The sequence below is a fragment of the Pipra filicauda genome, unplaced genomic scaffold (assembly GCF_003945595.2).
Source record: "Pipra filicauda isolate LSUMZ 115617 unplaced genomic scaffold, ASM394559v2 scaffold278_size1010298_pilon, whole genome shotgun sequence".
Taxonomy (NCBI): domain Eukaryota; kingdom Metazoa; phylum Chordata; class Aves; order Passeriformes; family Pipridae; genus Pipra; species Pipra filicauda.
The window spans coordinates 287,197-315,190 of record NW_024104396.1 but is presented as its reverse complement, the minus strand read 5'-3'; the positions used below and the strand labels follow the sequence as shown (position 1 = coordinate 315,190).

Genomic DNA, 27,994 nt, shown 5'->3' with positions numbered 1-27,994 from the left:
GACGGAGACCCCACGTGGGCGGCGGCCATGGCGGTGAGGGGCGGCGGGGTCGGGCGGGGGGAGCGGGCGGCGGGGCCGAGCCGAGCCGAGCCGAGCCGAGCCGTGATGTGCTGTGCTCTCCCCACAGGGCTCTCCGGAGGCGGCGGAAGAGGCGGCGGCGCAGGGCCCGCAGCCCCCGGCGCGGGGTGGGAAGCGGGCGGCCCCCGCACCTGGGGACCCGCAGCCGGCCAAGCTGAGCCGCGCCGAGCTCTACAAGCCGCCGACCAGCGAGGAGCTGAGCCAGCTGAAGGAGACGGAGGATCTGTTCCACTCCAGCCTGCTCCGCCTACAGGTCAGCCCGCGGGTGGGCGCCGCGCTCTGCCTGTCTGGGGGGACTCCACCGGGACCCTGGACCCGAAGCTTCCCAGGAACCGCCTGGGGAAGAGGCCCCTGAGCCCTCCTGGCCTGCTCAGTCCGGGAGGCGGCCGCTGCTCTGCAGCAGCTGCGCACGGGGCGGACACAGAGGGCACAGGCTTTTTCACTGTAGTTCCTGTTAACATCCCGCGCCAGGATCTGTGCTTCTTTTACGGTGTTAAAATTGAGCTTCTCCGACACAGAGCTGCGGTTCGGTAAAAGCAGGACCATTGCGTCCCTCGTTGCGATGGTCTGTTGCTTACCGGGATGAGGAGGTGACATGGTCAGCTGTACCCAGCTGCTGTCTTTAACCGGCTTCGGGATGGGACAGGACGATGTTTTTTATGTCCTGGGAGAGGAAGCCGTCTGTGTTTGGGGGAGGTCAGTTGTTGAGTAGATCACAGAAGAGTTTGGGTCGAAGGGATCTTAAAGATCATCTTGTTCCAGCACCTTGCCATGGGCAGGGACACCTTCCACTAGACCAGGTTGATCAGAGCCCCATTCAGCCTGGCTTTGAACACTTCCAGGGATGCGGCATTCACACCTTCTCTGGGCAACCTGTGCCAGGGCCTCACAGGGAAGAATTTTTTCCTAATTTTTAATCTAAACCTACTCTCTTTCAGTTTAAAGCCATTTTCCCTTGTCCTGTTACTATATGCTCTTGTATAAGTCTCTTTCCAGCTTTCTTGTAGCCCTCTTATTCCCCAGCACTCTCAAGTCCTTCTTGGCAGGACTGCTCTTGATCTGTTCATTCCCCAGCCTGGATTGATACCAGGGGTTGCCTTGATCCAGGTGCAGCACCTTGCACTTGGCCTTGAAGCCCATGAGATTCTCGTGGGCCCACTTGAATTTGTCCAGTTCCCTGTGGATGGCATCCCATCCTTCAGATGGTTGTAGCTTTGGTGATTTTTATGAGGAACAGCTTTGATCTTTTGGCTACTTGCTGGTGTTGGTGGCAGGGTCTCTAGGGGCTGGTTTGTGGTGAGAACCTGCATGGTTGTTTTGTACTGATTCTCTTGTCATACAAGAAGCCTTCCTGGGAGCTATGCCCGGGTGAATTACATCGGGTTTTTTTGCCTGGTCCTTGGTGGGATAGTTGATTGCAATCCAGCACTTCATAGAAGATGGCAGGAGCTGATCAAGCAGCCAGGTCCAGGCAGGGTTTGTGGAGAAGTTTTGGTGTGTTCCCCAGCTCATCTGCTGCCCTCTGCACCAGGATCATGGTTGGTGCTGGAGGACAAGGTAAAGGGCAGGAGCACTTCCAGTGTTGCAGCTGCCTTTGAGGGTCCCCTTTCCCCCTACAGATTGAAGAGCTTCTGAAGGAGGTGACATTGAAGGAGACGAAGAAGAAGAAGATTGATGCCTTCCTCCATGAAATTAACAGCCTGCTGAGCGCTCTCCCAGAGACCACAGAAAGTGAAGTATGTTCCAGAGGGATGGAGGAGGTGTCAAGACCCTTGTCCTGTATGGAGCAGGCTCTGCCGTTGCTGTGCAAGCAGAGATCCTCATGGACTATCTCTCTTAGGGGCTGAAAAAATAATACTTTGCTTTATCTTAGAGGGGAAAGGGAGAAACTGTCTGTAAGCCCTGGGTGCAGTGTCCTGCAGCTGTGTGGGGAGAGGGGTCTCGGTCCCTGCACATCTGCTCTTGGCTGTGCTTAGAGCATTCCATGTGTCCTGTCTGTTCCCAGCTCACCGACCAGGCCTGGCTTTCCAAGGATGTGAAGGTCCCGTTCCTGCAGGTGCCATTCAGTGTGAAGGGGAGGTTCCACTTTGTGCCCCCAGCCGAGCTGAAGGTGGTGGGCAGTTACCTGCTGGGCACCTGCGTTAAGCCGGAGATCAATGTGGACGTGGCAGTGATCATGCCCCGGGTGAGTCTGGCTGTGCCAGCTCCTGAATGGCCTGGAGCCTGGCTGGGCCCTGTCCTCTCCTGTCCTCCGTGACCCCTACCCTGCCCTCTCTATTCCTCAGTGAAATTACAGCATCTGGATGTGCAGTGTGGTGACTTCCACAAGGAGCTGGGGGGTGCAGTCTTGCAGTCGGTGCAAGTGCCCCGACACTTGCTCTCTCGGGGCCTGTGGGGCCAGGGAGAGGTGTGGGTGGTGTGATGCCTCAGGCTGAACTGGGCTCTGCAGGCAGGTGAGGTGGGATTGCCCCGTCCTTCTCTTCCCAGGAAATCTTCCAGGACAAAGATAATCTGAATCAACGTTACCACCGGAAGAGAGCTCTGTACCTGTCCCACATCGCCCAGCATTTCTCCAAGGAGAAGCTCTTTGGCAATGTGAAGTTTGCCTACATGAACAGCAACCATCTGAAACCCATCCTGCTCCTGAGGCCTCAAGGTAGCACTTGAGCTTTGCTCTCGTGGGGGGTGTGAGTTGAGTACTGGTGTTGGGTGGAGGGTGGTAGTCTCATGCCACATAACAGGCCCTGTGGAGGGGGATCACTGGGGCTGCTGTCATGATTGGTGATAGATTTTGGATGCTTCCCAATTGTTTTCTCCCTTCACCCAGAGCCTGGACCTCAAGGTCTTCTTCCCCTGCCAGTCCCAATGCATCTTGGCTGGGCTCCCCAGCTTTGCTGGCTGGCCCACCCTGTGGATACTTCAAGGAGTAAAAAAAGTAGATCCTACAAAACATGTCTATGTCTAGCTCTGTCCTTTCTTCCCCATCCCTGCTCCCCACTATCCTCCTGCCTTCCCCAGGGACCTGTGTGCAGCCTGGCTCTTCCCTGATGAGATGATGTGGGATGTTTCCACAGACCCCAGGAGACAGTGGGTTGGGGTCTGGGACAGGTGTGGCATGGGGAGACCAGGGCAGGCAGGAGAGTGCTGGGATACTAAGCTGGCCAGTGGGGAGAAAGATGGGAGTTGGACAGAAGCAGTGTGACCTCAGGGTTATTGGCCCTGGGATGTGGTCACTCTCTGCTCGGAGATGATTTCCACTGCTGCGGAAGGAGCTTTTTACTTTCCCTAAGCTGGGGGTGCTCAGTGTGTTCTCAGGTTAGTCTCTGACATCTCTTCCTCCTGCTAACCTACCTTCCGGTGCTTACAGGCAAGGATGAGAAGATGGTCACTGTCCGACTCCATGCCTGTCCTGATGTGGGTCTCTTCAAACCCAGCCGTTTCCATCCCAGCAAGAACAATGTCCGCACCGCCTGGTTCATGGAGCAGAGCACTCCCAAAGAAGGTAGGGCTGGATGCTGAGGGAGAATGAGGCTGTTTGCCTCAGACAGAGACTGCACCCGGTGCCTACAGGTGGGTTCACCGCAGCCCTTGTCTGCGAGCAGGAGGTTCGTGATTGTGTCCAACGTGCTGTCATCTCCCCGTACAGGAGCCCCCGAGCCCCCGACCCCCCACTACAACAACTCCATCCTCTGTGACACAGTGATGCTCTCCCACCTGCAGTTCTTGTCTAATGCAGCCACTGACTTCCCAGGCATGAAGGATGGCCTGGCCCTCCTCAAAGTTTGGCTGAACCAGCGGCAGCTCAGCAAGGTACGTCCTGTGCCAAGGTAGGCCCTGCTTACCTGGCTAACTTGCCTTCGCCTTGCTCCCCTTCTTAGGGTGAACAGGTGGTGGTTTGGTCCCGATGGATGGGGTGGTGGGCTTGTGGCTCTGCTTTGAGCTGTGTTAGGTTTCACAGAGCTCCATCCTAACCTGTGGGTTGCATTGAGTTTGTGGTACCAGACAACCATGCTTCTTTGAGATCTGTGGAATAATACAGTGGAGGTTTGGATTGTGGGTTTTTTTTGTAATTCATCCCCATTTCCCAAGAACTTTGAGGTGTTGCCTTCCTGTAAGGGGATCCATATGTTCATTGTACACTGCTTTGCCTCGATATCTTCCTGGCAGGGCTGGGGCTTAGGGCCTACTCTGCTGGTGATGACAGAGGCCAGAAGCTGTGATGTAGGTGGCCTCTGCGCTCTCTCATGGTGCCTTGTTGAGCTCTTGTTGACTCAGTCTTCTGTTTTCACAGGGCCTGGGGTGCTTCAGTGGCTTCTTGGTCTCCATGCTGGTTGCCTACCTGCTGATGAAACGCAAGATTGTCAAGATGATGAGTGGGTACCAGGTGTTGAGGAGCACTCTGCAATTCCTGGGTGAGTTTCCGGAGGGCCTCTCTGAGCAAGGAAAGCCTGGTGTCAGCAGAGTCTCTACACAAAGCCTGAACACAGTGGGGGAAGAGGCAAAGAGGCAATTGTGGCTTTTCTCTCTCTAATGCTGAGACCCTGTGGGTGGGATGGACAGGACGGAATAAGTCAGCAGGTTGGGGCGGGATGTTGCAGCTTGCAGAGGGGTGGGTAGGTCCCATCACAAGGTGGATTCTGGCATTGCATTGTAGCACTGTTAAATGTTGTGAAACCACAGAAGTACTGGCACATAACTGTGCCACTGTCACCAGTGGGGGAAGATGTGGATGGTGGTGTGACTTGTTCCTTCCTGTCTGCCCACAGCCACCACTGACTTGAGTGTGACAGGGATCAGTCTAGCGAAGGATGCGGATCCCTCCCTGGTAAGTGACCCTCTGTGGGGGGTCTCCTGCCTGTGCCTGGCTGTACTGCCAGTGCTCCTTGGGCAGGGACGTGCCTGTCACAGGGATGTCAGACAGCAGCAGTGTTGGGGATCTTGGTGTCTGTGCTGTGCTGTAGCACTAAGGACCATTTTGCTCTTCCAGCCTGCCCTGGATGACTTCCACCAGGCATTTGAAGTGGTCTTTGTGGATCCCTCTGGGCTGGTGAACCTCTGCGCTGATATGACTGCCAGCAAATACCACCAGGTACCGAGCAGATTGTGGTGGCACCCTGAGATGCTGTCTTAGGAGTGAGCTGAAGCAGGCAGAGAGTGGTTAGATGTCTTGGAGGAGGACAGAGGACCTGGGGAGGGGATTCAGTGTTGCTTTCGAAGCTTTTAACATTTTCAGCTCTGAAGCTTGGAAGTGAATTTTAAGACTTAGATGCAGTGCTGCCTTATCTGTCTTGCTTGAATGACGGAGGAAAGTTGTTTTCCTCGTTGTGGGCACCTTTGGGTGAAGCCAAGCAGCTGTTTAGCAGATGTAACTTTTTTGGAGGAGGAAAAACCACCTTGATGTCAGGGGTATCAAGGTTGTTGGTCACTTGGCTTCATGCTGAGGACAGAGGCTGTCTGGGATCAGGGTGTGCTGGTGGCCATGGTTGATGGAGGAGCATTGGTGATCACTGCTGGAGGGATTTGCTTCACTTTTCCCTTCCCATTCATACTCTTGCACTGTCTTATCTCCTTGCTTAGGTCCAGTTTGAAGCCAAGTGCTCCATGGAAATTTTGGATGACCGGATGGTGGACGGCTTTCAGGCACTGCTCATGACTCCGAAGCCCATGCTCAGAGCCTTTGACCACATCTTCCAGTGAGTCTTGCTGTGCTGGTGAGGTGATGCTGAGGGACCCTGTTCAGAGAGGAGTGGGCTGTTTCTGACTTTGGACCGGGTTAGGTTTGAACCTACCTGGTGGGAGGTGGCCCTGCTAAGCTCTGAGATAGACACTGGTGCCTCTTGCACTTGGCTGTTCTGCTTTTACTGTCTAGATAGCCTCCTAGGAAGGGGGGCAGTGCTTTAGCCTTTGGGAATGTTGACTGTCCCAAGGACCAGCATCACCTGTGGTGCATCCTGAGATGCTAAAGGGCATTCTTTTAGCCCCCATCCTGGGCCAGGACCCTCAGCTCCCCACTTTATCTACCTTCTAACATGTCTCTCTCTCTCAGAAAGGATGTGGTGACAGAGGTAGGTGACCAGCTTCTCCTCTTCTTTGTAGCCTGAAGCATGTCTCCAAGCTGCAGGGTACCTGCAAGAAGATGCAGCTGCTGAATGAGCTGATGGATCGGGGTGGGAACTACGTGGCTGCAGCCCTGCCCTTCATTGTCTCGCTGCTGGCACGTGGTCTGTCCAAGAGAGCACTGCTTGTGGCTCACTCCTTGCCCCAGATCCCTGAGGTAATTCAGCTTGGCAGTGACACTGCATCCTTTGCAACACATGGAGTCTTTTGCGTCTCTTGTGGCAGCCCAGGGAGGGATCCTTGCTTACTGGGGAAGGAGACAGGCCTGTACCTTTTATAGGGAATACAGGACCTGGAGCTCTGCACCAGGGTGTGGGGCGCAGCTGGATGGCTTGATCTGGGCAAAATTCCTGGCCCAATAATGTGGCAGGGTGAAAAAAACTTTTTTTTATATCAGGGAGACCTGTTAGGCTTTCCCCGTCTGTGCTTGTCCAAGGTGCCTGGGAGCATGTAGCAGGAGGTTCATCTAACAACCCAGTATCCCAGTAGCTGCTGGTCCAGCAACCTCATCTCTCCTTCTGCTTCATGTTCCCCATTTTCCCACAGTGGTCAATTGATGCTGAGCCCCCAAAACACAAGGATGTTGGGTCCCTGACGTTTGGGCTCCTGTTTGTTCCTGAGTTTGCTGCCAGCACGCTGGAGAAGGGACCACAGGCTGATCACCCCGAGGTGAGGGAAGCCCTGCTTGTGCCAGACGGGGTGGAGTAGAGCTGGTGCTGTACTGTTGCTGCGGGGCTGGTTGATGGTCATAGGAGTGACTCGTGTCCTTGACCTGGCTTGGTCAATGTCCCCCTGCAGGCCCTGGAGTTCCGGACCTTCTGGGGAGAGAAGTCAGAGCTGCGGCGGTTCCAGGATGGCAGCATCTGTGAGGCCGTGGTGTGGGAGGCCAGCACTGCCTGCCAGAAACGCCTCATTCCTGAGCAGATTGTCAGGCACCTGCTGAAGCTGTAAGTTGCACTGAGCAGCAGCTGAGGCCAGGGGACCTGCAGCTCTGGGGGGGGGTCACTGCTGCTCTCCTGGCTCTCCTGGTTACCATGTCCTTGGTAACCCCCTTGTCAGCTTCGTGCTTTGGGGGATGTTGTGGGTAATTTTGGCTTTGTGAAACCTGGAAGTTGTTTCAGTTGTCCTGATGCTGGGAGCTACTTCCCAGGAGCAGGTGGGGTGGACAGGCATTACCTCTGCTTGAAAGTCATGATAAAGGCAAGGAGGCTGCATGGTCCTACCCTTACATGCAGGTGGGATGACAGAACATTGATTGTCAGAGCTGGAAGAGAAGCTGTCTGGACCTTGCAGGACATTTAATGAAATCCTCTGAGCCTTTCTAGTGGTTCACAAAGTTGGGTCTTCCTATGGCGTTGGAAAGCCTCCCTGTAGTTTATACCGTCAGCCAAAAATGAGACCCTCTTGCAGAGAATGAAGGGGTTGCCTGTGCCTCTTTGTCCTGACTTGAGGATGGGTCTTGTGAGGAAAGGCTGCAGGTTGGTGGCTTTGGCTTTGAATCCTGTGAAGCTGCACAAGTTGCTGGGCCGCTTTGGGTACATGACTCGGGCGTGGGAGGAACACACAGAGATTGGGCTTCTCACCAGGACCTTCCTTTATAAAGGGATTTCTCATCCTTGGACTGACCCATGCCTGTGTAGTATACAGTGTCAGGATGAATAGGTTATATCGTAGCTCTAATGCTCTGTTGTCTTCTTCCACATAGCCATGCGGACATTCCCGAATCCTCTATCTGCTACGCAGGAGCCCTGCTGGAATCTGTGATCAGGACTGGGCAAAAGGTATGGTTGCTCCCCCAAGTGGGGCTGGGGCTTTCTTCAGGAAGGACAGTAAGGGGAGGGCTGTAGGGAGGTCATTTTGGTGGCCCCCAAGGCAGCTGAGTGGTTCCCAAGAGAATGTAACAAGGCTAAGGAAAATTCCTGCCTGTGGCTGCTTTGGTTAGGAGCATGGTGCTCTCCTTGGATCTGCCAAGTCTTTCATGGCAGCTGAGATACAGCTGGTGAAATCCTCTTGCTTTGGCATCCCCCACACCTCATTTTTCCCTGCAAGCTTCCCACTATCCTACCCTCTGGTCGTTTGCCCTCTGTCCACATGTCTGAGGATATATCGCTGTCCCACAGTGCTCTTCTGGCTGCACCTTTAAGGTCCTGTATCCTTCAGGACATGGACTAGGCAACTCTGTGCCTTCATCCCTTAGGTCCAGGTGGGAAACCCAGGAAAAGGATCCTTTCTGTCAAGGAGCAAAGTGCTAGATCATGCTGCAGCTGAATGTGCAGCTGAAACAAAGAAGCTTCACTTTCAGACAGAAAAGATGCATTTTGGAGGCTGGGAAATGCCCCCCTCCCCACTTCTGGTCACCAGGTTGTAAAATTAAAACCTGGAGATGAGCCATGAGCACTTTGACACCACTTAGTTGGTGTCACTTTTATAAAACAAGCTCTTTACCTTGTTGTTGGATGGAGAAAGGAATTGTTTCCTTTCCCCTTTTTAAGATCAAAGGGGAGCAAGTTTTGTGGAAAGAATCTCCTGTGCCAGGGACCAGTTGTGGTCTGGGCAGAGTGGCATGTTAGATTTGGGATGAGATGCTGGTTTTCACAGCCTGTTGTGTGGTGAGGTGGGGAGATCTGTGTGTTGTATTTCCCTTCCAAGCAGATGAAGGAAATCCCTTGCAGCCTTGCACAGGCAGGAGGGGATTTGTCCTTCGTGGCACACCCTGCAGAGGGTGCTGCTGCTCTGCTGGAGAGCCCAGGCTGCACCTGAGCTGGTGCTTTGGTGTCAGTGATATTTCCTCCCTGTGCAGGCCCCTCTGGTGTGCTTTGAGGAGATGGGAGCAGCAAGGGCAGCAGCAATTTTCCTTTCAGTGCTTCTCATCTGCCCTCCCCAGGGCATCCTGTGATGCTCTGGATATTTTCTGTCTTTGCTTTTGTCATGCTTCAGAGCTTCACCTTGGCTAAGGATGTAGTGGGTGCAGTTTTCTGTTAACTGCTGTCTCTGTTGGCACCATGGTAACTGGTGGGGAGACAGTAGCAGAGCTCTCACATTGCCAGTATGTGATCTCTTTATTCCCAGATCATTCTTGGTGTCTCCTTTCCTAGGGTGATTGCTGGCAGTACAGCTCTTGGTGCTGCCTTAGTGTCTTGCAAAAGAAATAATTTTACTTGCCACAGGAAACACAGCCTCTAGGATGCCTGTGGCTGCTGGGGGAGCCACAGACACCCTTGCCCTTGTCTTCCTTCTCTCTCTTACCTCCCGATTTTGCTGAGTGCCCTCAGCAGCAGCTGCTCCCTGGGGTGGCAGTGCTGGCTCCTCAGAGCATGGCAACAGGGAGGTGAGGTGAGGTGGGTGGGTGTGCAGGAGTGAGAGCGGTGGATGCAGAGGCTCCCTGTGTGTCTGCAGGCGTCGGGGATGGGCGAGGAGGCCATGGTCAGCGTCGTCTGCTCCTACGACGACCTGAGCCGCAAGCTGTGGAACCTGAAGGAGCTGCCACTGACGGTGACGGCTGTGCAGGGTGTCCACCCAGCCCTCCGGTACACGGATGTGAGTGTCCTGGGCCGTGGCCGGGCATGGGGGTCTGCAGGGAGCTGGGGGTGTGCCCTGGGGTGGGGGAGGACCCACAGAATTAGTCACTCTCTGGTTTTGCGGCTCCTGAGAGCCCCTGGGGCAATGTGGTGCCTCTTCTTTGCTGTTCCGCCCGTTGGACCAGCTGTGCACAAGCTGACTAAAGCCTCTGTGCTGGAGGGCTTTGCTGGGGTGGGAGGTTGGAGTGAGGGGATGCACGCTGCCCTGAGGTTTCTGCTCCCTCTTCTCAGTTGCTGAGTGGCTGTTCTCTTTCAGGTCTTCCCTCCCATTCCCATGAAACCGATTTATTCCTTCCATAACCTAATCAGAATCAAGCACTTGCTGCTTCCTTCGAAAGAGAAGCCCTGCCCAGCCTACATAACCCCTTTGAAGAGTAAGTGGGAAGAGATGTGAGTGGGAGATGACTTGATGGGGGGAAGTGGAGGCAAGCAGCAATACTGGCTCTGTTATTGCTGCAATGGAGTGCTACAGGCAGGAGCAAAGCCCTGGCTTCTCTTGCTCTCCTGCTGTAATCCCTAGTTCTGGACACTCCTATCCAACACTTGATTTCTGTGTGGGACTCACTGACCTCCTGCTATCTCTTTGCACCCAGTCATCTGCCACATGGAAGGCAGTGGCCAGTGGCCACAGGACAAGGAAGCCATTAAGCGTATCAAGGCAGCTTTCCACCTCCAGCTGGCTGAGCTCCTCCGGCAGCAGCACCAGCTGCTTTGCAGACCTGCAGCCACCCACACTGATGTGTACAAGGTAAGGGGCAACCGGGACCTTCCCCAGACCTGATATTAACTGAGGAAGCAGGTGGGGGGGCTGTGGCAGTGGTCCCACTGGACAAAACCAGGATTTGGATGGTGGACCTAGGAAAGAGTGTGGTGAGATGGCACTGATGTCAGGATGCTGCTGTTGTATCCCTGAGGGGCAGCGTAACACATAGCAGCCTGCTTATGTTACCACCAAGCCTGACTTCAGCTTGTGTCCCATCTCAGGATGGCTACGTTTTCCGTCTCCAAGTAGCCTACCACCGGGAGCCCCTGATCCTGAAGGAAGTGGTCACCCCGGAAGGGTTGTTGAAGTACCAGGACACAGAGGAATCTCGTCAGCTGGAGTGGGAGACGTTGCATTTGCCCTATCTAACCAGCTCTCTGCATGGGTAGGTGAGGCAGAAGGTGCCTGAGGGGTCAGGATGTGGGATGAGGCTGGAGGCCATTGTGGAGGTGCCCTTGGATGCTGGAGAGTGTTGGTGGGTAGAGGAGCTTACTGTGGGAAGCGGCCCTTAGCCCACTTCACGGGAGGCTCTATGGGAGGGTGAATGGATGAATGTGGGTGTGGGTGGCACCAGTTGTCACCCTGAGGTCATTGGTACGGGGAGACAAGTATCAAAGAGCAGCACGGTTAGACAGGAGCACGAGGCAGCATCTTCCCTTTGTTCCCGTCAATGCCTGGAGAAAGTGCCCTGTGCTTGTAATGCTGTGTACGTGTTCCTGTCATATTTTTGCCCCTCACTTCTTCCTTGCTGAATGCCAAAGGGCAGTTGTGGATCCTGGAGTGTGTGGGTTGAGCAGTGGCCTGTCTCCCTCCTCGCAGGCTCCAGCAGCAACACCCTGTCTATGGCAGCACCTCCCGGCTGGCCAAGCGCTGGGTCAGTGCCCAGCTCCTGAGCGACAACATCTCTGAGGAGTGTGTGGACCTTCTTGTGGCATTTCTCTTCCTCCACCCAGCCCCTTTCACACCACCCAGGTGAGGATGAGGAACCCAGGGTGGCCTGATGGGGATTTAGTGCCTTTTTCCTTACATGAGATGGGGGAAGGATGGGATACTGCCAGAGCAGGAGGTGTTGGGAAGGTTCACATCAGGCAGCATGAGGCCCCTGTGCTGCCAAAATGCTGTCCCAAGCCCTTTTGGGAATGGCTGCTAGAGGAGATGGAGATGCTTGGCATTGCAGGACTGTGGCTTCCCCTGCCCTTTGGACTGTGGAGAAAGGGGGGAAGCAGGTAGGGATGGGAGTGAGTGTCCTTGTGTCCTCTTGGTGCTGGTGCCACAACTGCAGGGTGTTTTGTGCCTTCTGGAGGACTGGTGAGGCCCCTCGTTCTGGGGGTGATGGCCAGGAGAAGCAGGGTGGGGACCGAGTTGTGGCTACCAGCATGTTGGGGCTCCCGAGTTCCCCAGGAAGGATGTTATGGTGGTGCTGGTGGCTCCAGCCTCTCTTCCTCCTGGAGAAGACTTCCAAGGGAAGGACGAGGGGTCAGCCACTGAAAGCTCAGTGGAGCAGTGTGTTGGTAAATAAGCCAATTGCTTGCTGGCCACTGGCAGATAGATGTTAGAGGGCCCAGAGGAAGTGAAATGAAGTTAAAGGAAATGTTTTTGTTCTGTACGGAGTCAAAAGGTTATCCCGCCCTGCACTCCGGGTCCAGTTTCCTTTCTCAAAGAAGCAGGAGTAACAGTCTGATGCCTAGAATGCTTTCCTGTCTCCTAAAATAGCAGGAGCCCCATCTTCCCAGCTGCCTGGCTTCATGCACGTGTTGTGTTGTGGGGAAAAGGCACAGTGGGAACTTGGCTGGTGTTCAGACCTGCACCAGATGGGAGCAGCCCTTTCTCCACCTCCTTCTTGTTCCAGACCCAGGAGTCTGGATGGGGAGGGCATCAGGAGATGGGGCAACCTGGGGGCAGTGTTTTACTTTCTGCTTGTTTCTTTTCCTTGGGGAGAGAGTAACAATGGGAAAAGGCTTTCCCTGGGGATTTGGAGAAGGGAATGTGTCTCAAACTTGTCCTGGACTTCTCTTTCCCACCACAGACATCCCTTCTTGGGCTGCATGTGGGCTGGGCATTCAGTACCCCCAAGTGCAGCCCTTCTTGCTACCAGGAGAGCAAATGCCAGTGTTGAATTGTTTTGTCCTGCCTGTAGCTCTCCCCAGGTGGGGTTCCTGCGCTTCCTCAACTTGCTGGCAACCTTTGACTGGAAAAACAACCCTCTGATTGTCAACATAAACACTGGCCTCACAGGTGAGCAGGCAAGAGGTAGGAGAGCTGACATGAGGGTCTTGAGCCCTCAGTCAGTGCCTGGCTCCAGGGATCTTGGATAGAGGGAGGCATCACAGCTTCTTCTGCGGGCAAGGAGATTTTCCACTCTTATTCCTGTCCTGTCATGCTCAACTTGGCTACAGGCTGGGTTTGGTTGTAGTGTGGGGTTTCTTTTTCCCTTGCCTGCCTTTGAAGAAGTGGGTCTCAGTGATGATGCTCTTGCTTCTGGTCTTGTTGAAATCTGTGGCAAGCCTGGGTGCTATTGGATGTGGTTTTGTCTTTGAAGCCCTGTGTTCCTGCCCTCTTGTGTTTTGTCTGTTGATCATCTTTTGGATACATGCCATCTTTCCCCAGGAGCCAGCAGAGACCATGGGATTGTCTTGGCTCTGCATAGTTATGGGGTGGGGGAGATAGCTACACATGGCTTTTAAAGCTGATTTATAAAAAAAGGTAAGGCTGCTTGGGAAAGAATTGGGTTTTGAAAACTGATACTTTCCAAAGCACTCTTTTTTTTTCAGTGAGCTAAAGAGCTATTTTTTTCCTCTACTTGAGAGGGAATAAAAACCAAAAGATAGAACCCTCGGAGTTTGGGTACAAACTCTGTCATGAGCTTGTAACATGAGTTGCCAGCCTGTGTCAGTCCCAGTACCTGCCATGTCTGAGTGCACCAGCGTGGGTTTAGAGCTCAGGTCCATCTAGAGCTGCCTCCTGGCTCCAGAACTTCCCACAGGCAGGTGCCAAGGGAAGTGTGAGAGTGGAGCAAGCCCTAGGTGAAGGAGCTCTGGTTGCACATGGACTGTGAGATCAGAGGATGGGAGAGGATAAAGCTCGTTGTACTGCCCTTCCCTGGGCTGCAATAGATGGACAAGGAGGCCAGAGGGCTGTGGATGGGGCAGAGCATCTCACCCCCCTGCCTGCCCTCTCCAGACACTGACTGCACAGAGATCAAGAACAAGTTTGTGGCTGCTCGGTCTCGCCTCCCTGTCATGTTCATTGCCACCCCCAAGGACCAGTGGAGCTCCATGTGGACCCAGGACCGACCCTCGGCACAGGTGAGCCGGGCCCTTCGTCCAGCCCTGTGGGCAGTTCCCTGCTCCTGGTGCTGGAGCCAGCTCTGGCAGCCCTGTGAGTGGGCAGAGCCCCTGCTACATCCAGGACTGCCGAGTTTCACCCTCTGACTTTCTTCCCTCCCCAGATCCTGCAGCGCCTCGTCGTGCTCGCCTCAGAGTCTCTCTGTGCCCTGGAGGAGCAGCTCATGGACCCACTCAACAGCCAGGATGTGAAGGTAACCCCCTGGGGCACAAGCACAAGGGTTTTCAGGCTCTGGCAAAGCATACTGGTCTTTGGTGGTGAACACTGGGATGTGTTGGGAGGATTCAGGCTGTGGCTGCGTGGTTGCCCTGGGATGAAAAGCCTCAAGGATGGGAGGATGGAGCCTGGTGCCCTGCTCTGCCACCCTGCTTCTGGGGGACCCAGCTCTGCATAGCAACCCCGGGTGACTAGGACACATTTATTTTGTATTCTCTGGTTTTTCTGGGACATGAGCAAACCCACGATGTTCCTGGGCCAGATCAGTCATGTGTTCAAGGCCAGATCAAATGGTTCCTGTGGAAGACTTCTGGTGTAGTTGGCAAATCTGGCTTGTGTGCTTGAGTCCAGCCAGGCTCAGGGTGTTGGAGGTTTTGGCAGGACACCAACAGGCACTTTAGGAAGATGTTATTTTGGTTTGAGTGGAGGAGCAAGGCCATAAGTAGTTTAACCCTCTTCAGTTTCTCAGTGATTTTATTTTTTAGGTGTGTTGAAACCTCCATTACTGAAATGGACCTGAGAGATGTAGAAATATTTATTTGCCCTTTGAAAGGAGATACATGCGTTTTGAAGGGTAACTTGTTAGTGTACCAATTAGTGACCCAGGCAATTGAAGCTCAAAGGACTAAAAAAGCCAAACAGTGGTTAAATATGACATTAGGAAAAAACCAAACCAAAATCAAAAACCAGCACATATAGTGGATTTTTTTCTGCTTATGCAATATAAAAAGGATTTACTGACACTACTTTCAGTTCTGCTGCATTTTCCACTGAAAGTATTAAGTGAGAATCTACTTGAGGCAGTAGGAGTGTGTTACAGGGCTATGAAGGAATGAGATGCGTCCAGTGTGCTGCAGTCACAGTGCTGACCCAAAACTGAAAATCAAGAGGTGCACTGTGAGCTTGGGATGGTGAGTTTCTAAAATGAGCTGTCACCTGTCCATAGCAGCCTTCCAACACCTTGACTTGGCCTCCTTGGGCCTCCTCCTGTCTCCCTTCCTCTTGGCTGCTGCAGTGGAAACTGTTCCCATTCCCAGGCTATCCATCTGGTCCATGCCAGTGCCCTCCCATGCCTGTGATGTTCCTTAGGGATAAACATAAGATGTTGTTTCCAGAGCTAGTAATCTATCTGTAAGCAAAGCTTGGGATAGGGAGGAGAGTAAAGCCTTTCTAGTTTTGGAATTGGTTCCTCTACCCGTGTACTTAAGAGGGTGCTCCAAGTTGGCTTCCTGTCTTTGCTTTTGGGTCAGATGGGGATGTGCCCACTCTCATGCAGATGGAGACATGGGTTTATGAGCTGTTTCTTTGCTCTCAGGGGACATGCAGTAAGCCATGGACTTTGTCTCCTGGGTGGGAAAGGGGGACTGTGTGGACTAGACCTGAAGAGTCAGTGCTGGTCACTGATATTCTTCATGTGTGTTCTCCCCAGCGTGGCTTTAAACCAGCTCTGAGCAGTGGGTTTTCTGCCAGTGCCAAGTTGAGCAGTGTCCCACGCCTCTGATCATGTCTCTGCATCATTTGTTCCACAAAAATGTACACATAGTTTTAAGTTTTTTCCATTTTAATACAGCTATATCCACAGCTAGATCCTGCCTGTCCAAATATTTATGCGTCTGGGATTGCTCCCCTCCATTAATGGGGCTTGCTCTCACCCTCCGTCTGCTTGATGAAAGATGCTGCTGCCCTCTGGGGCAAATGGTGTTGGACAGATGGGACCATCCCTTTATTACACAGCTCCTCATGTCCCCTGGGTGTTGTTTGGCTCTTGTTGGCTTCTTGACTCCCCTCTTCATTCTGGGACTCTGCCATGTGCAGTGCAGTTACCTGTTTCAGCTCACCTGTCTGTCCCTCTCTCAACTGCCCAACACAGTGCCATGTGCTCAAGCGGGCTTCCTGGAGTCTGTGGCAAACTTCTAACATTAATCTCACAGAAGTTGTGTCTTTGGTTTACTGCTTTCTAAGGAGAAGGGCATAAAATGTAGGCAAGGACTTGGGAAATCTCTCTCATCTCTCCTGCTCACCTGTGTCCTACTTTGAGTGGCACTGTTTGTTTCTCCTTGCAGATGGTCTTCCGCCCTCCTTTGGACTTCTACGATGTCCTAATCCACCTGAATCCAAAACAGATTCCTCGGCATCTGGAGAACGTGGACCGACCGCCAAAATCCTTTTGCCGTGGTGTGGTGAAGAACAGCACTGCCTTGAATATCCTCTTTCCTGTGGTGGATTATGACCCTGTGCAGTGCTACCTCCAGGAGCTGAGAGTAAGCAGGGCCAGTGGGGGAGGCTCCTGCCTGGGGGAAGCTGCCTTCTGGCATTCAGCTTGCCTGCTGCTGCAGGACATGGTTGGTGACACCTTTAGATATTTTGCGTGGGATGCTCATTGCTTCCTCAGCGGAAGACCTGTTGAATGTACCACCCTTTCCATGGAAATGGGAGTGCTCCTGATGTGAGAGTGAGCTCAGATACAAAGCACCCGGAACTTTTGCTGAAGAATATTGTATTTCAGCACAAAGATATCTTTGTGCAGCCGTCTGTCTCCAGTCAGTTAATTGACTTTTTGTAGCTTTTTGCACCAACTGGTGTGCACGATGGGCAGTAGCCACACATATTTTCTGGGGAAATGTGCAGGTATCCATGACGTGGTACCAGTAGGCTTCCTGCTGTTAGGCCAATGGTTATGTGAGCCAGAAGGGCTCAGTATTGGTCACAGGATGGTTTCTCTGTGTCTTGACTACCTGCATGATGACAGAGGAAGTTGGTAGTAGGGTATGTGGAGAACATCAGTATCCAAGGTCATGGACCGTGTTCTTTCCCACCGTGTGACCAAGCCAAAGCTTCGGCAGTCTGGGGAGATATGCAAGGTGCTGGGTGACAGCATCCATATGGGATTTGGACAGACAGTGCTTTGCAGATGTGCAGCATCTGCAGCTTTGGCCCTTCCCAGCTTCAGATGTAGTAAATGTTAGTGTGCAGAGAGGTGGGGCTCTTATCAAAACCTGCCTTGATTTTCAAGTGCCATCATCCCTTACTCACAGAAGTCTGTGGGCAGTGTCAGAACTGTCAGTGTAGGAATCATAGGCTGGCTTTGGCAGGAAAGGTGCTGTGGAGGTCTCTGGCCCTGTTCCCCACTCAGGGCAGAGCCAGCTTTCACGGGCTGCACTGAGCACAGTCCTGTTGAATGACCGCTGTCTCCAGGGATGGAGATTTCCCATCTCCCTGTCCCAGTGCTTGGCCACCATTGTGAATGTTGCCTGAATTGAAACTCCAGTTTTGGGCTGCAAGATTCTGGTCTCTTTCAGTTCAAGCTCCCCTTTCACCTTAACCAGGTAAGCTTAGGAGGTGGGCAAGGAAAACTTGCAAGGGTGTCTTTGAAGGTTTCCTCATCCTGGACACAGCCCTGTTACCTCCCAAACTCGGTGCCAGCTGCCTTGCATGATAACCTGTGCCCATAGGAATCTTCTGTGGCTTCAGTATAGCTGCAAGGTCTAGCAAGGTGCAACCTCAGTCCTCCTGTCACCCACAGCAGGTTTGGACAGTCTTGGGTGGTGAGGAAGTAAGAGACAGAGATGCATGAAAGACCTCTTGAAATTGAGAAAGACCTCAAAATTGTCCCACAATTTCCCTGCAAGTAGCACTGCTGCTTTGGCTGGAAGGACATTGGGGTGAGGAGATGTCCAGTGCTCTCCTGCTTTTGAGAAGGAAGGTGGACCTGGAGGTCCTGCAGACAGTTTGCAGAGAGCACTGGGGGATTTCTTGGGGTCCAGGATATACCAGAAGGAGGGGGAGAAGCATCCTGCACAAGAGTTTTAAAAGGGAGCAGGAAGCAGATTTGGAACTGTTTGCTATTTCACCTTGTTTCCTGGTGTCTTGATCTGAGGAGTTGATACATCAAGACCAGCCCCCCTCTTTTATTCCATAAATGATGAGGGTTTGACCTTCTGCCATGAAACCTCAGCCAAGGGGTGTAGATGTGGGTAGGAAATGCAGTTTCTTAAGCCTGAAATCCTTCTCCACACGGTGCTGGAAGTGGGTTCTAGAGCTGAACAGAGCCTTTCAGCAGCTGCCAAGGTGCTGGTGACGCCTGTATACATGGGGCTGGAGCCTCTGTGTCTCTGAAGGGGTCAGGGCTAAGCAATTGTCATGGAAACTTGGCAGAAGGATGACTGCCTGCTTGAAGGAAATCATGGCTGGAGGCTCTTGGGAGAGCAGGCCCTTTGGGGAGGCTGTTAACTGCTTGCAGCAGGTCTGGCTGTAGATGAGGCAGTCAGTTAGGAAACTCATAGGGGCGTGTTGAAGTTTATAGGATGGTTTTATGCTTCTAGACAAGTTGGTGTTAGTAAATGGCTCTGGAACTGAAAGGTATAGAAGAGACTTCCCTGGAAAGCAGCTTTAGGCAGTTATGACTTACTTGGTCCAGTCAATAGTGACTGAATTTTTACTGCCTGTTTGTTCTAATATGGATAATAATAGATGTGGAATAGAGTATGATTGGGTTAGAAATTACAGCTGGTCCTAAATTCAATATACCAACATCCCAATGAAGAAACATGGATATGAGCAAAAGTCATGTTGCCTTGTTAGAAGCAATGTTTATTCGCTTGGTGTCTCTTGTTCCTTGAGCTGAGGGTGCTTAGGAGGGAACAGAGCAGAAACTGGTCACAGCTTTCTCTCAGGAGTGAGCTATGGGGTAGAGAGCCCCTGTCTAGGGGGCTTTTCCATGTCTTGAAGGCTCTTAGATAGATATGGCTTTGTTCCCTTGTGGCCATCATGTTGGAGGTATCTCGCAATACCAGTTCCCTTGTCATTTGCAGCATCCAGATCAGCAGTGGGCATACCTGAAGGAGCTGATGAATATCTATTTTTCCAGGCAAACAGGTGTTTCTTCTGGAATAATCACACAGGTGATGCTGCATATGCTGTCAGATAACTCGGCCACATCCACTTGGGCTGGAAAGCCTTGAAAGCTGGTTTTGCACTGCAGGGCCACCAGCAAGCTGGTGATGTCAGTAGAAGCTGCTCTATCCATCAAAAACCATCTGGCTTTGTGTCTCAGTGTACTGATGTTGTTCCTTAAAGGCAAGACCTTTTCATCGACTTTAGCTCTGCTTGGTAGCCTCTCCATCCCTGGAGTATTTCTCCTTCCCTGGCTTTTGCTGCTCCTCCTTTTCCTGCAGGTTAGGATCCCTGGGGATGATCCAAATGCAGCAAGAAGTTGGTGCCAAAAAGGAGTGTGGTGACAGCAGTGAATCCTTGAGAGATTTTGGATGAGAAGGCAGTTGGACGCAGCACTGAGTGGCTTTGACTCAGAATAATTTGCTCTCTCTTAAATAGCACAAACCACAGAACTGAACAACAGGGCTGTAGCTGTGGCTGACAGAGCAGCCCTGGTGGGTTTACAGCAATGAAGGGAGACATCTGTCACACAGATGCTGTGGGATTTTGTGTTCTGTGAGCAGAAAGGAAACATTGCCCTTTACTGAGCTTTCCACATGAAATAGCGATTAAATGCCTTAGCATGCTGATTGAGTTGAGAGGGGCAGGGAATAGCTTCTTCCCCAGCATCCTTAGACCAGTAACCAGGAGATCCACTTCTCTCCTGTCCAGCCTGTTTGTCCCTGTTCTTCTCAAGTCAAAGGAGTTAGCAAGGCAGGAATGCTCTGGAGCTGAAGGACTGCTGCATGCCTTCTCCAAGGAGCCTAATCAGAGGAGAAAATAAAGGAGAGTAGGTGTTGAGTCCTGACTGCTTTAATTTTTCCTGCTCCAAGGAGATGTGCTGCAGGAACTGGCCTGATTGAGTTGCTTTGGTGCCTGGGAGGCTCGGAGTAGAGATGAAAGGCTGGGTTTGGGATTCAGGCAGCAAATTCTTCAGTTCCAGGACAGATCTGATAGAAAAGGCCTGTTCCGTGAGTCTGTCCAGATAAGAAGGCTTTGCAGACAGACGCTCTTGAAGAAAAGCAGGTGCCAGACATCCCACAGAGAAGGCCTCCCTGGAGCTTCAGGCCCTCACCAGCCTCCTGCGACTTACAGTCCAGAGCACTTCATCAAACAACTCTGGGTAGGTTCCTGGTGGGGATTCCCCAGCAAGGCTAAGTTAAGTCTCTCAAATGTGGCTCCCATTGAATCTCCATCATGAGTGCTGGTCTGTGTCGTGGTTGTTAAGCTGCAGAACCCCCACTTATTTGCTGGGAATGTGGTGTGGGAAGGCTTGGTCAGTGCAGCTTTTGCTCCAGGATGGCTTGGGTGTCCTCTGGACTCAAAAGACACCCTAGAGGACACAGGACTTGTGGATATGCTTGCCATGGCTGTCTGCATGCATTCAGGAGCTCACAAAACCCAAAGGCTCTGGTCACCTCTCAGAGCTGCTCACTCATGGTAGGGAAAATGGGTGGGGACATGGCCTGTGCCATGTCCATCTGTGTGTGTTATGGCTGTTAACAGACCTCACATTTCTTACTGGGTTTTTGGTCTCACCAGGTCACTGATGTGATGGGCTGTGGTTCACTGAGATTTAGGTTTCTTGGGCTGCATATGCCTGAGGAAGAGTTTGTGGCAGAGGAGCTGCCCATCTCGTATATGTGAGATCTTTTGTGTGTGAATGAGCAGGAAAATATTTCCTGCTTTACTGTAAACATCCTTCCCTTTAGAGCAATGTTTTGCGTTTCTTTCACCTTCAGACAAGACCTATCAGGAAGACTTACGGCCCTTTCCTTTCTTCCTGCCATGGTGTAGGAATGTGTATCTTGCTACTGCATGTTAGGAAGGAATTAATGATAGTAAAAATTCTCTGTCTCCTACAATATGTAAGCTGTGGTATGGGATGTAGCTGGAACTGGTGAAATCTTTTCAGGGCAGTCTGCTTCCTTCCTCTTTTGACTGGCAGGGCTGACTCCTCCTGTGGCGACTCCAGACTGGCAGAGATGAACTGAAAAGACTGCGGGCTCTCACAATAGGGAGGAAACCTTCCTGTGTGGATCTGTGACCCTGGAGGGGCAGAGGTGGCAGGAAATCACCTGCTCCTAGAGCTGTAGAGCAGCTGTGTGACCCTTAGCATAGTACCCAGAGTTGACAGTGCTCCTTGCTCTGTTGGGGTGTGGGGGAAGGTTCTGTCTGTGTCACATAACGTTGAACGTCAGGGCAGGTCGCTGTAGGATGACAAAGACCTGAAAGTTTTAACCACAAATGGTAGTTGTTTGCTGGAAGTAAGTATTTTTAATAGGGTTTTTTACTGGTAGATTCCTTGCTAAGAGCACTTGAAATGCTCTTAGCACTGAACAAATGTTAATTGATGTATTTGCCATCTGAGCTGCTGTCGAACCAGGAAAAGCTACTGTAGGACACATTATGAGTGCAGAGACCTCCTTAAAAGGCTCTACAGTATCTATAATGCAATGAGCCTGATCTGTTGGTAGAAACAGTGAAAAAAATGGGTGGATAAATGGTAAGATAAAAAAAAAAACCTACCCCTAAACAACAATGTAGGTAGTTAACTAGTGATGAGCACTTAGCTCATTGCAAAATCCACGATTCAGATGGAGCTGCTTAATCTGGTAATCCCATTTTAGAGCATGGTATTGTTCTACTCACTACTTTTCTCCACCCTTTTCATTCCTACAACAAAGATGGTTCCTTAAAGAGCTTGATCTAATCTTCTTTCAGATGCCATATACCCCTTTCCTGGACAATGAGGCTCCTCCAAATTGAAGCACTAAGCTTGCAGGTCCCTGATGTCTCTGTGAGATGGGAACCAGTAGTTGTTGCTGATGGCAAGAGGGTTTTCCCTGGGCATTGAAAGCTGAATTGCAACCAAAGATACAGCAGCTTGAGAAGGGAACAAGGGTTCAAATGCACTCATTGCCTTTTCTCTGTTTTTTTGAAACTTTCCCTTGAAGAAGGTGTTTGCAGGCTCAGACAAGCCCAGTGGCACTGGGCATGGAGCATGGGATGTGGAAAGGAGAGTGAACTGTTTGCTCCACAAGCCTCTGTACAAATAGGAGTGCAGTGACTAATTCACCAGACCCTTTTAATGTTGCAATTTCCCAAGAGCTGAGTGTTCATCTCCACAACTCAGTGGGCCAGCTCGGGGCACTATCACATGGATGATGCTGGGAGCAGCACAAGTGCTGGAATTTTGAATGGAATGCCATCCTTTTCACATCTGCCCTCCGCTCCCAGGCATCTGGGAAAAAACGGTGCTGGGTGTCAGGCCAAACAGTGGTTTTACTGGGAAATGATCTGAGCCTGGGAGGCTTCCTTTCCTGCAAATGCTCCTGGCTTCTGTCCAGCAAGATGTGTCTTGTAAAAAAATACCTTTCTCGGAAGGAGCACCGAGTGGCATTTGAGACCTCGCCCTATGGAGTTGCTGAGCTTTTTCAGGTTCTCACATGCTCTGCTCCCCTTTGGTTCAGGAAGTTGCACACTGGTGGTCATCGTGCCTGGAGCTTTACTGCCCTTCCTTGGGCCTTCCCTCCCTCCTGCTGTTTGCCCTTTGGCTAAACAAGGAGTCTTCCTTGTTGACTGGGCTCTGAGCTAAACCTGTGCTCTCAGCCTAGAAATGCCAAGGTGGATTGCCTCTTTCTCAATGTATTTTTAGACAGTGGTTTTTCTAGCCAGTTTGGTGAAATAATGCCTTGACCAGCCTTGCCCCTGTGAAGAACCCGTGGAATGGGATGAGCTGGCAGTTCTCAGGATCTTTCCAGCTTGATGACCTAATTGTGTTGCCCTCTGTTTGTGAGGGCAGCAGCAGTCCAAACTCAAATCTGTCTCTGAAGGTTGCAGGCACCACCACTGCTCCTTGCTTATCAGGTGTGTATTCTTAAAGTGCCACCTCACTCTTTAGAGCCACTGGTAACACCAACCCAGTCCACCTTTTTTTCCTACTGCAGTCCTGGTATGTCCATAGAAGACCCCTTCCAAGCTTGCCTTTGGTGTTGATTTTTCTTTTTCATGCACATCCTCATGAAAACCTCAGGATACAGTGATGCCAGCAAGACTTCTCTTTGTAAAAGCAGGGAAACCAAGGGAATGGAGGAGGAACCAGTGTCATTGTCAGGGAGCAGCTGCTTGGCTGTCTGGGTCAGCTGCACTCAAGGTCCATATCTCTAGGTATCAACGTGTTGAGTGATGAGCTGTAGGGCCAGACTTTGGGTTTGAAAAGTTGCTTGGACACAGCATTGTTTCCTTTTGCTGTGAATCTCTTCTGCCTCCTTGCACCTCTGGGAATCCAGCTTGTGTGGGCTTCAGGGAAGGCAGACTGGGGTTTAGTCATCTCTTTGTGCAAGATCTCTTTTTGATCTCTGCTGCCCAGCACCACCAAAGGAGATGCTCACTGGCACCGCTGCTGAAACACTGGGGCAAGGAGGACAGATTCCTGCAGTGCCTCCATTGAACTTTTCATCTCTTTACGCCTCCTAGAACTATATTACTTAAAATTTCTGCTATTATGTTTCCTTTTTGGATGCTGTGTGCTGCCTGCTCACGGGGGGTTTATTCTGGGAGAAGGAGCAGCTTTGGTACTTTGGTTGCACAGACTGCAGAACTCGAGGTGCTGGAATCCAGTGAAAGGTCCTTGGCTGGGGTCTGTCTTTGCTGCCATGTAGTGGAATGTATTCTGGCAGGATTGCCTGCTGGCAGGGCCTCCCTCTTTCTGTCTGTTGCACTGTGAAATCTTGGACATAGTTGTTGGACACCAGGAAGGCTCGGTACTGCCAAGTCAAGCTGATGGCAGACCATGGTGAGGGACATTCAGTGGAATATCACTAAGGGGGCCGCTGTCCTAAAGCTGGATGCTGATTTCTGGGTGCTCTTGCTGGCCTGTGGGAGGTGGTGGATCATGTTTCTGTCCTCTGAGACAGCAAGAGGCAGTGGTGAGATCTGCATGCAAAATTTGGAGGTAGTCAACTGTATCCATCAGGACTGGGGGAAAAGAGGCAGCAGGAGGCACCTAGGACTTGTCCATGGGCTGCCAGTTTCTTTCCTTGCTGGGAGTCCACTGAAAGAGTTTCAGTTTTGGTCCTGGCTTGTGTGGAACTACTGTGGCTTGTGTGGAACTACTGTGGAACTACTAGTTCATTCCTCCTATGTAAGGAGAGTGAATCAGGGATAGGCTCTGACTCTGGGATGTCTGGCACACCTGTGCTTGTTTTCTACCCAGGATGCCTTCAGCGATCTTGCCATGTTCTTCTATGACAAGCATGGTGGAGAAGTTATTGCAGTTTTGTGGAAACCTTTGAGCTTTCAGCCTCAGCCTTTTAAGGTGAGTTTTTTTGCTCTACTTGAAGCTTCATATTACCTTTATGCCCTGAAGTTTGAAGGACTTTTTTTTTTTTTCTTTTCTGCATTGTAATTGCCTTTCCCAAGTCTCATCAGCCCCAAAGCCCTTTGAGAAATGGAGCTCACAGTTCTGTCCCTTCTTAGAATGGGTGAAACCAAGACAGGGCTGTGTCCACAGTGCCCTCAGTCATCAGCAGATCTGAGAAGGGGACGTGGACAAGCCCCAGCACCACGGTCATGGGTCAGAACAGAACTCTCTGTCCTGGGTGCTGTTTCCTGCTCCCTTCCTGGGAAATGGATGATGCATCATTTGCCAAAGCCTTCTGGTGCGTGCAGTAGGCTCTCCCATTCTTGTGGCTTTGGGCAACTTACTCAGAAATACCCAACCCACAAGAAGCTGGGCTGGAATGGCAAGCCTAGGTCCCTACTGCTCAAAGCCTATCGATGCACACAGCTGTTTTCCAGCTACACTGTGTGGGCTGGCAGACTCTAGAGGGTGGCTAAGCCAGGCGTGAGGCGTGCTGGAGTGATTCATGTTGCTTTCTATGAAGGAAAGACGCAAAGAAACCGGTTACTCATGGCTCAGAGTTGGCAGCCCAGGCTCTTCTGTCAGTCTGTGGGTGATTTATCTCCCTCTCTTCACGGCCAGAGGGCATTGGCCACTGAGCCAGGCTGCTGTTGTGAAACTTAGTTATTCACAGTGGTGAAACAGAGGAGATGCTTGCACTGAGCTGAGTGTGGCTTGCTTAAACCATGAGGGTTTTGCTTTTTCCTCTGGTGGAGCCAAAGATCTCTTCCCACTTGAAGTCTTGACACCCACCAAAGAGCAAAGCAGAGCCCAGCAACTCTTACTCAGCTTTATGCTGTGGCCCCTTTTGCACACCCCGTGTGCTCTGCTTACACAGGCTCTGCCATGCATCTGCACGCTCTTCCCATCTCCTCCATGCCCCTGGCCATTACTTGGCTTCCTCACTCCATGCAGTCTTTGGACTGTGACTCCAGGGTAAGCCCTAAAAAGGGATGGAAGGGGGTCACTCTTGCACTTTGGTAGTTCTAATAATGAGCACTGATGGTGTTGGGAAGTGAAACTTGGGGAATTCGGTGCAGTGGAGTAGCAGGGTTTGGACGTGACAAGGCAAGAGAGGAATTCTCTTATTTGGGGCTGGCAGAGGTTGCAAAGCAACTCTGAGCAGGTGCTCCCATCTGTGCAATATTTATGTGTCCCCCACAGGTCTCCAGCATGAAAGGAAGGAAGGTGACAACCTTGAACAACGAGCTGGTCTGTGTTCCCAACGTGGAAGCAATTCTGGAGGACTTTGAGGTTTTGGGAGAAGGCCTGGTCAAAAGTGTGGAAGCTCGTACAGAGAAATGGACTATCTAAGACCACTGAGAGGTGTCAGAATGGCCTGTTCTGAAGCAGTTTGTTCACTCTGGGACTGTTCCTTTTCATAAATCAGTTCTGGACAAGGCTTTTAGCTTTTTAAATCCCAGAACTGTTTTACTGTATTTATCTTTATATGCCTTGTTCATGAAAAGCAATGGGACCTGTTATTGTTTTCGAGAATATAAATACCTTTTTATTTCAAAGAAGATATGAAGATGGGATAAAGTTTTTGAAAGTGTCCCTGTTTCATTGTAGGAATCTAAACTGTGTTCACACAAAAATGTCAAGGTCTGAAAATTATGGCAGAGGTGTGCAGTGGGAAGGCAGTTTCCTAGTTTGGTAGGGAATTTACTGCAGATGCTGTTATTGTAGTGATTAGCAAAACCAAAGAAACACAGTTGTTCCATAATGACCAGGTTATTCCTTTCTACTGAACCACAGTGAGAAATTCTAATTAAAATGCTTTTTCTTTACCATGATGGTCTTCGAACATCAGCACAGGTTCCCCAGGGAGATGGTAGAGTCTCTGTACTTGGAGATACTTAAAACCCAACTGGACACGGTCCTGGGCAGCCTCCTCTAGGTGACCCTACGGTGAGCAGAGATGTTGGGTTATACCTCTAATGTGAAATGATCACTGGGACTCCTGATGGGGGAAGAGAGCAAATGGACTTTCCCCATCCCCTCCTCTGGTGGAGGCAGCACACGTGTTCCAACAGCAAAGTACAGGTGAATCAGATGTGGAGTAAAGAAAACAGACTTCATGACAGCAGATATTGCAGACACCAAAAACAGATCAGGCTTGGAAAGGCAGGGGGATGTACAGGTAGCCTGATAGCTAGGCTGTTGTTGTTTGGTAAGGGGCATTTCGGATGAGATGTTAAACGTGTTGCCTCAAGACCTACTGGCCTCTTCAGCTGTTGGCAGAGGGCCCAATGCTTTTTGGAGGAGATTTGCAACTTGTTTTTCAAATGTCTTCTCTGAAGCATTTGAAAGTGGGCTGTGGCAGAGATGGGGCCCTGGGCTGGTGCTGTCTACTTAGTGCCCACTGATTGGTGTTTGGAGGCACAGTGTGTCCTAGGGGGCAGATACATGTGTGCAGCATCCCTGGTTTTGGGATATATTTGCTGTATTAAAATTACGAGGAACATTTTTCCCTCTTCCCTGTGCTCGTGGCTGAGGCAGGCTGCAGACAAAATCTCTTGCCCATCCTTCGCTTGCAAGAGCTTTGTGAGTACACTTAAACTGAAAACATCAAAAGCTCTTAGTGGGCAAAACAGATCTCAAACCTGAGAACAAAGCAGCACATTCTGCTTCTGCTGTGACCCCTGCAGCCTAGGAACCTGTTGACAGGTCCATTAGCAAATGATGCAGGCAGTGATTTCGACAGGTTTCAGAAGCAGCTAATTGGGGATTAATTTTTAATCTTCTCTTTGTTCTGCTTTATCATCCTCTAGATGTTGGAATTGCCCAGTCAGCCTTCAGCAATGGCTGTAATTTTCCTCAGTAGTTGGATCACTCCTGCTTCTCCTGTCCATTTGCCTTCACTCTGAACATGCAGTTTGACGTTTGGATCCTGTAAATTTGCCAACACAACTGTTGGACAACATTTTGAGTTGCTGCACTGGTTCCTTGTGCCAGAGGTTTGCCTGTTCCCTCCATGTCCCATCCTGCCCTTGCTTTTCCCCCTGCTATATGTTGTGGATGTGAATGGTTTTGGTCCAGAACATTCTCTTCGCTGATGTGTCTGCTTTTCCCTAGGGCAGAGGCGTGTGCTGGAACTTGCATTAGCTTACAAGGGAGCTGATCTCCAGCCTTCTGCTTCACCAGGCAGGCTGGAAAGTCCTGCAACCCTTTCCCCAGGGCTGTCAGGGGATGCTTGGATCCCCTCACTGGCTTATTCCCTGCCTGGGAATATTTATGGAGAGACAGTCTCTGCTGTAATCCCCTCTTGCCCTCTCCTCCCCAACCCAGCTCCCACAGTGGCGTCTGTGAAGGTTGTACTTTGTAGGCATAGCCCTGCAGCACCTCTGCTTTAATCTGTTTCTTTTACACTGTCAGATGTTGTATTGCTACTCTTTTTCCTTTTTGCCTTTAAAAAGACATAAAACTTCTCCAACCTTGGGTAAAATATCTCTGTGTGCAGTGTGCAGCAAAGGGCTAGGAAATGCCCAGGTGAACCTTCTGCAAAAATACCCATGCCCAATAAACTGACGATAAATAAACTCGTAACCAAACCCTCAT

At 51.3% G+C, this 27,994-nt stretch overlaps 1 protein-coding gene across 1 annotated transcript; it reads left to right on the top strand.

Annotated features, from left to right (window-relative positions):
- Positions 1-12: 12 nt before the first annotated feature.
- Positions 13-27,987, top strand: NOL6 (nucleolar protein 6). The gene is made up of 26 exons (XM_027722241.2): positions 13-33; positions 128-331; positions 1,698-1,814; positions 2,084-2,263; positions 2,566-2,734; positions 3,446-3,580; positions 3,725-3,888; positions 4,370-4,490; positions 4,845-4,903; positions 5,066-5,167; positions 5,656-5,771; positions 6,175-6,352; positions 6,742-6,864; positions 6,994-7,142; positions 7,901-7,976; positions 9,592-9,732; positions 10,030-10,147; positions 10,367-10,521; positions 10,758-10,921; positions 11,356-11,508; positions 12,674-12,771; positions 13,717-13,841; positions 13,985-14,074; positions 16,161-16,358; positions 24,248-24,349; positions 25,598-27,987. Exons 1-26 carry the CDS (start codon positions 28-30, stop codon positions 25,745-25,747), a joined length of 3,393 nt encoding a protein of 1,130 aa, XP_027578042.2. The 5' UTR covers positions 13-27; the 3' UTR covers positions 25,748-27,987.
- The last annotated feature ends 7 nt before the right edge of the window (positions 27,988-27,994 follow it).

Bases quoted from the DNA above. Each gene is read 5' to 3' on its own strand.
- NOL6 (XM_027722241.2), top strand. The intron at 10,148-10,366 runs GTAAGTGGGAAG...CTTTGCACCCAG, and splicing joins CTACATAACCCCTTTGAAGA to TCATCTGCCACATGGAAGGC. The intron at 12,772-13,716 runs GTGAGCAGGCAA...TGCCCTCTCCAG, and splicing joins CATAAACACTGGCCTCACAG to ACACTGACTGCACAGAGATC.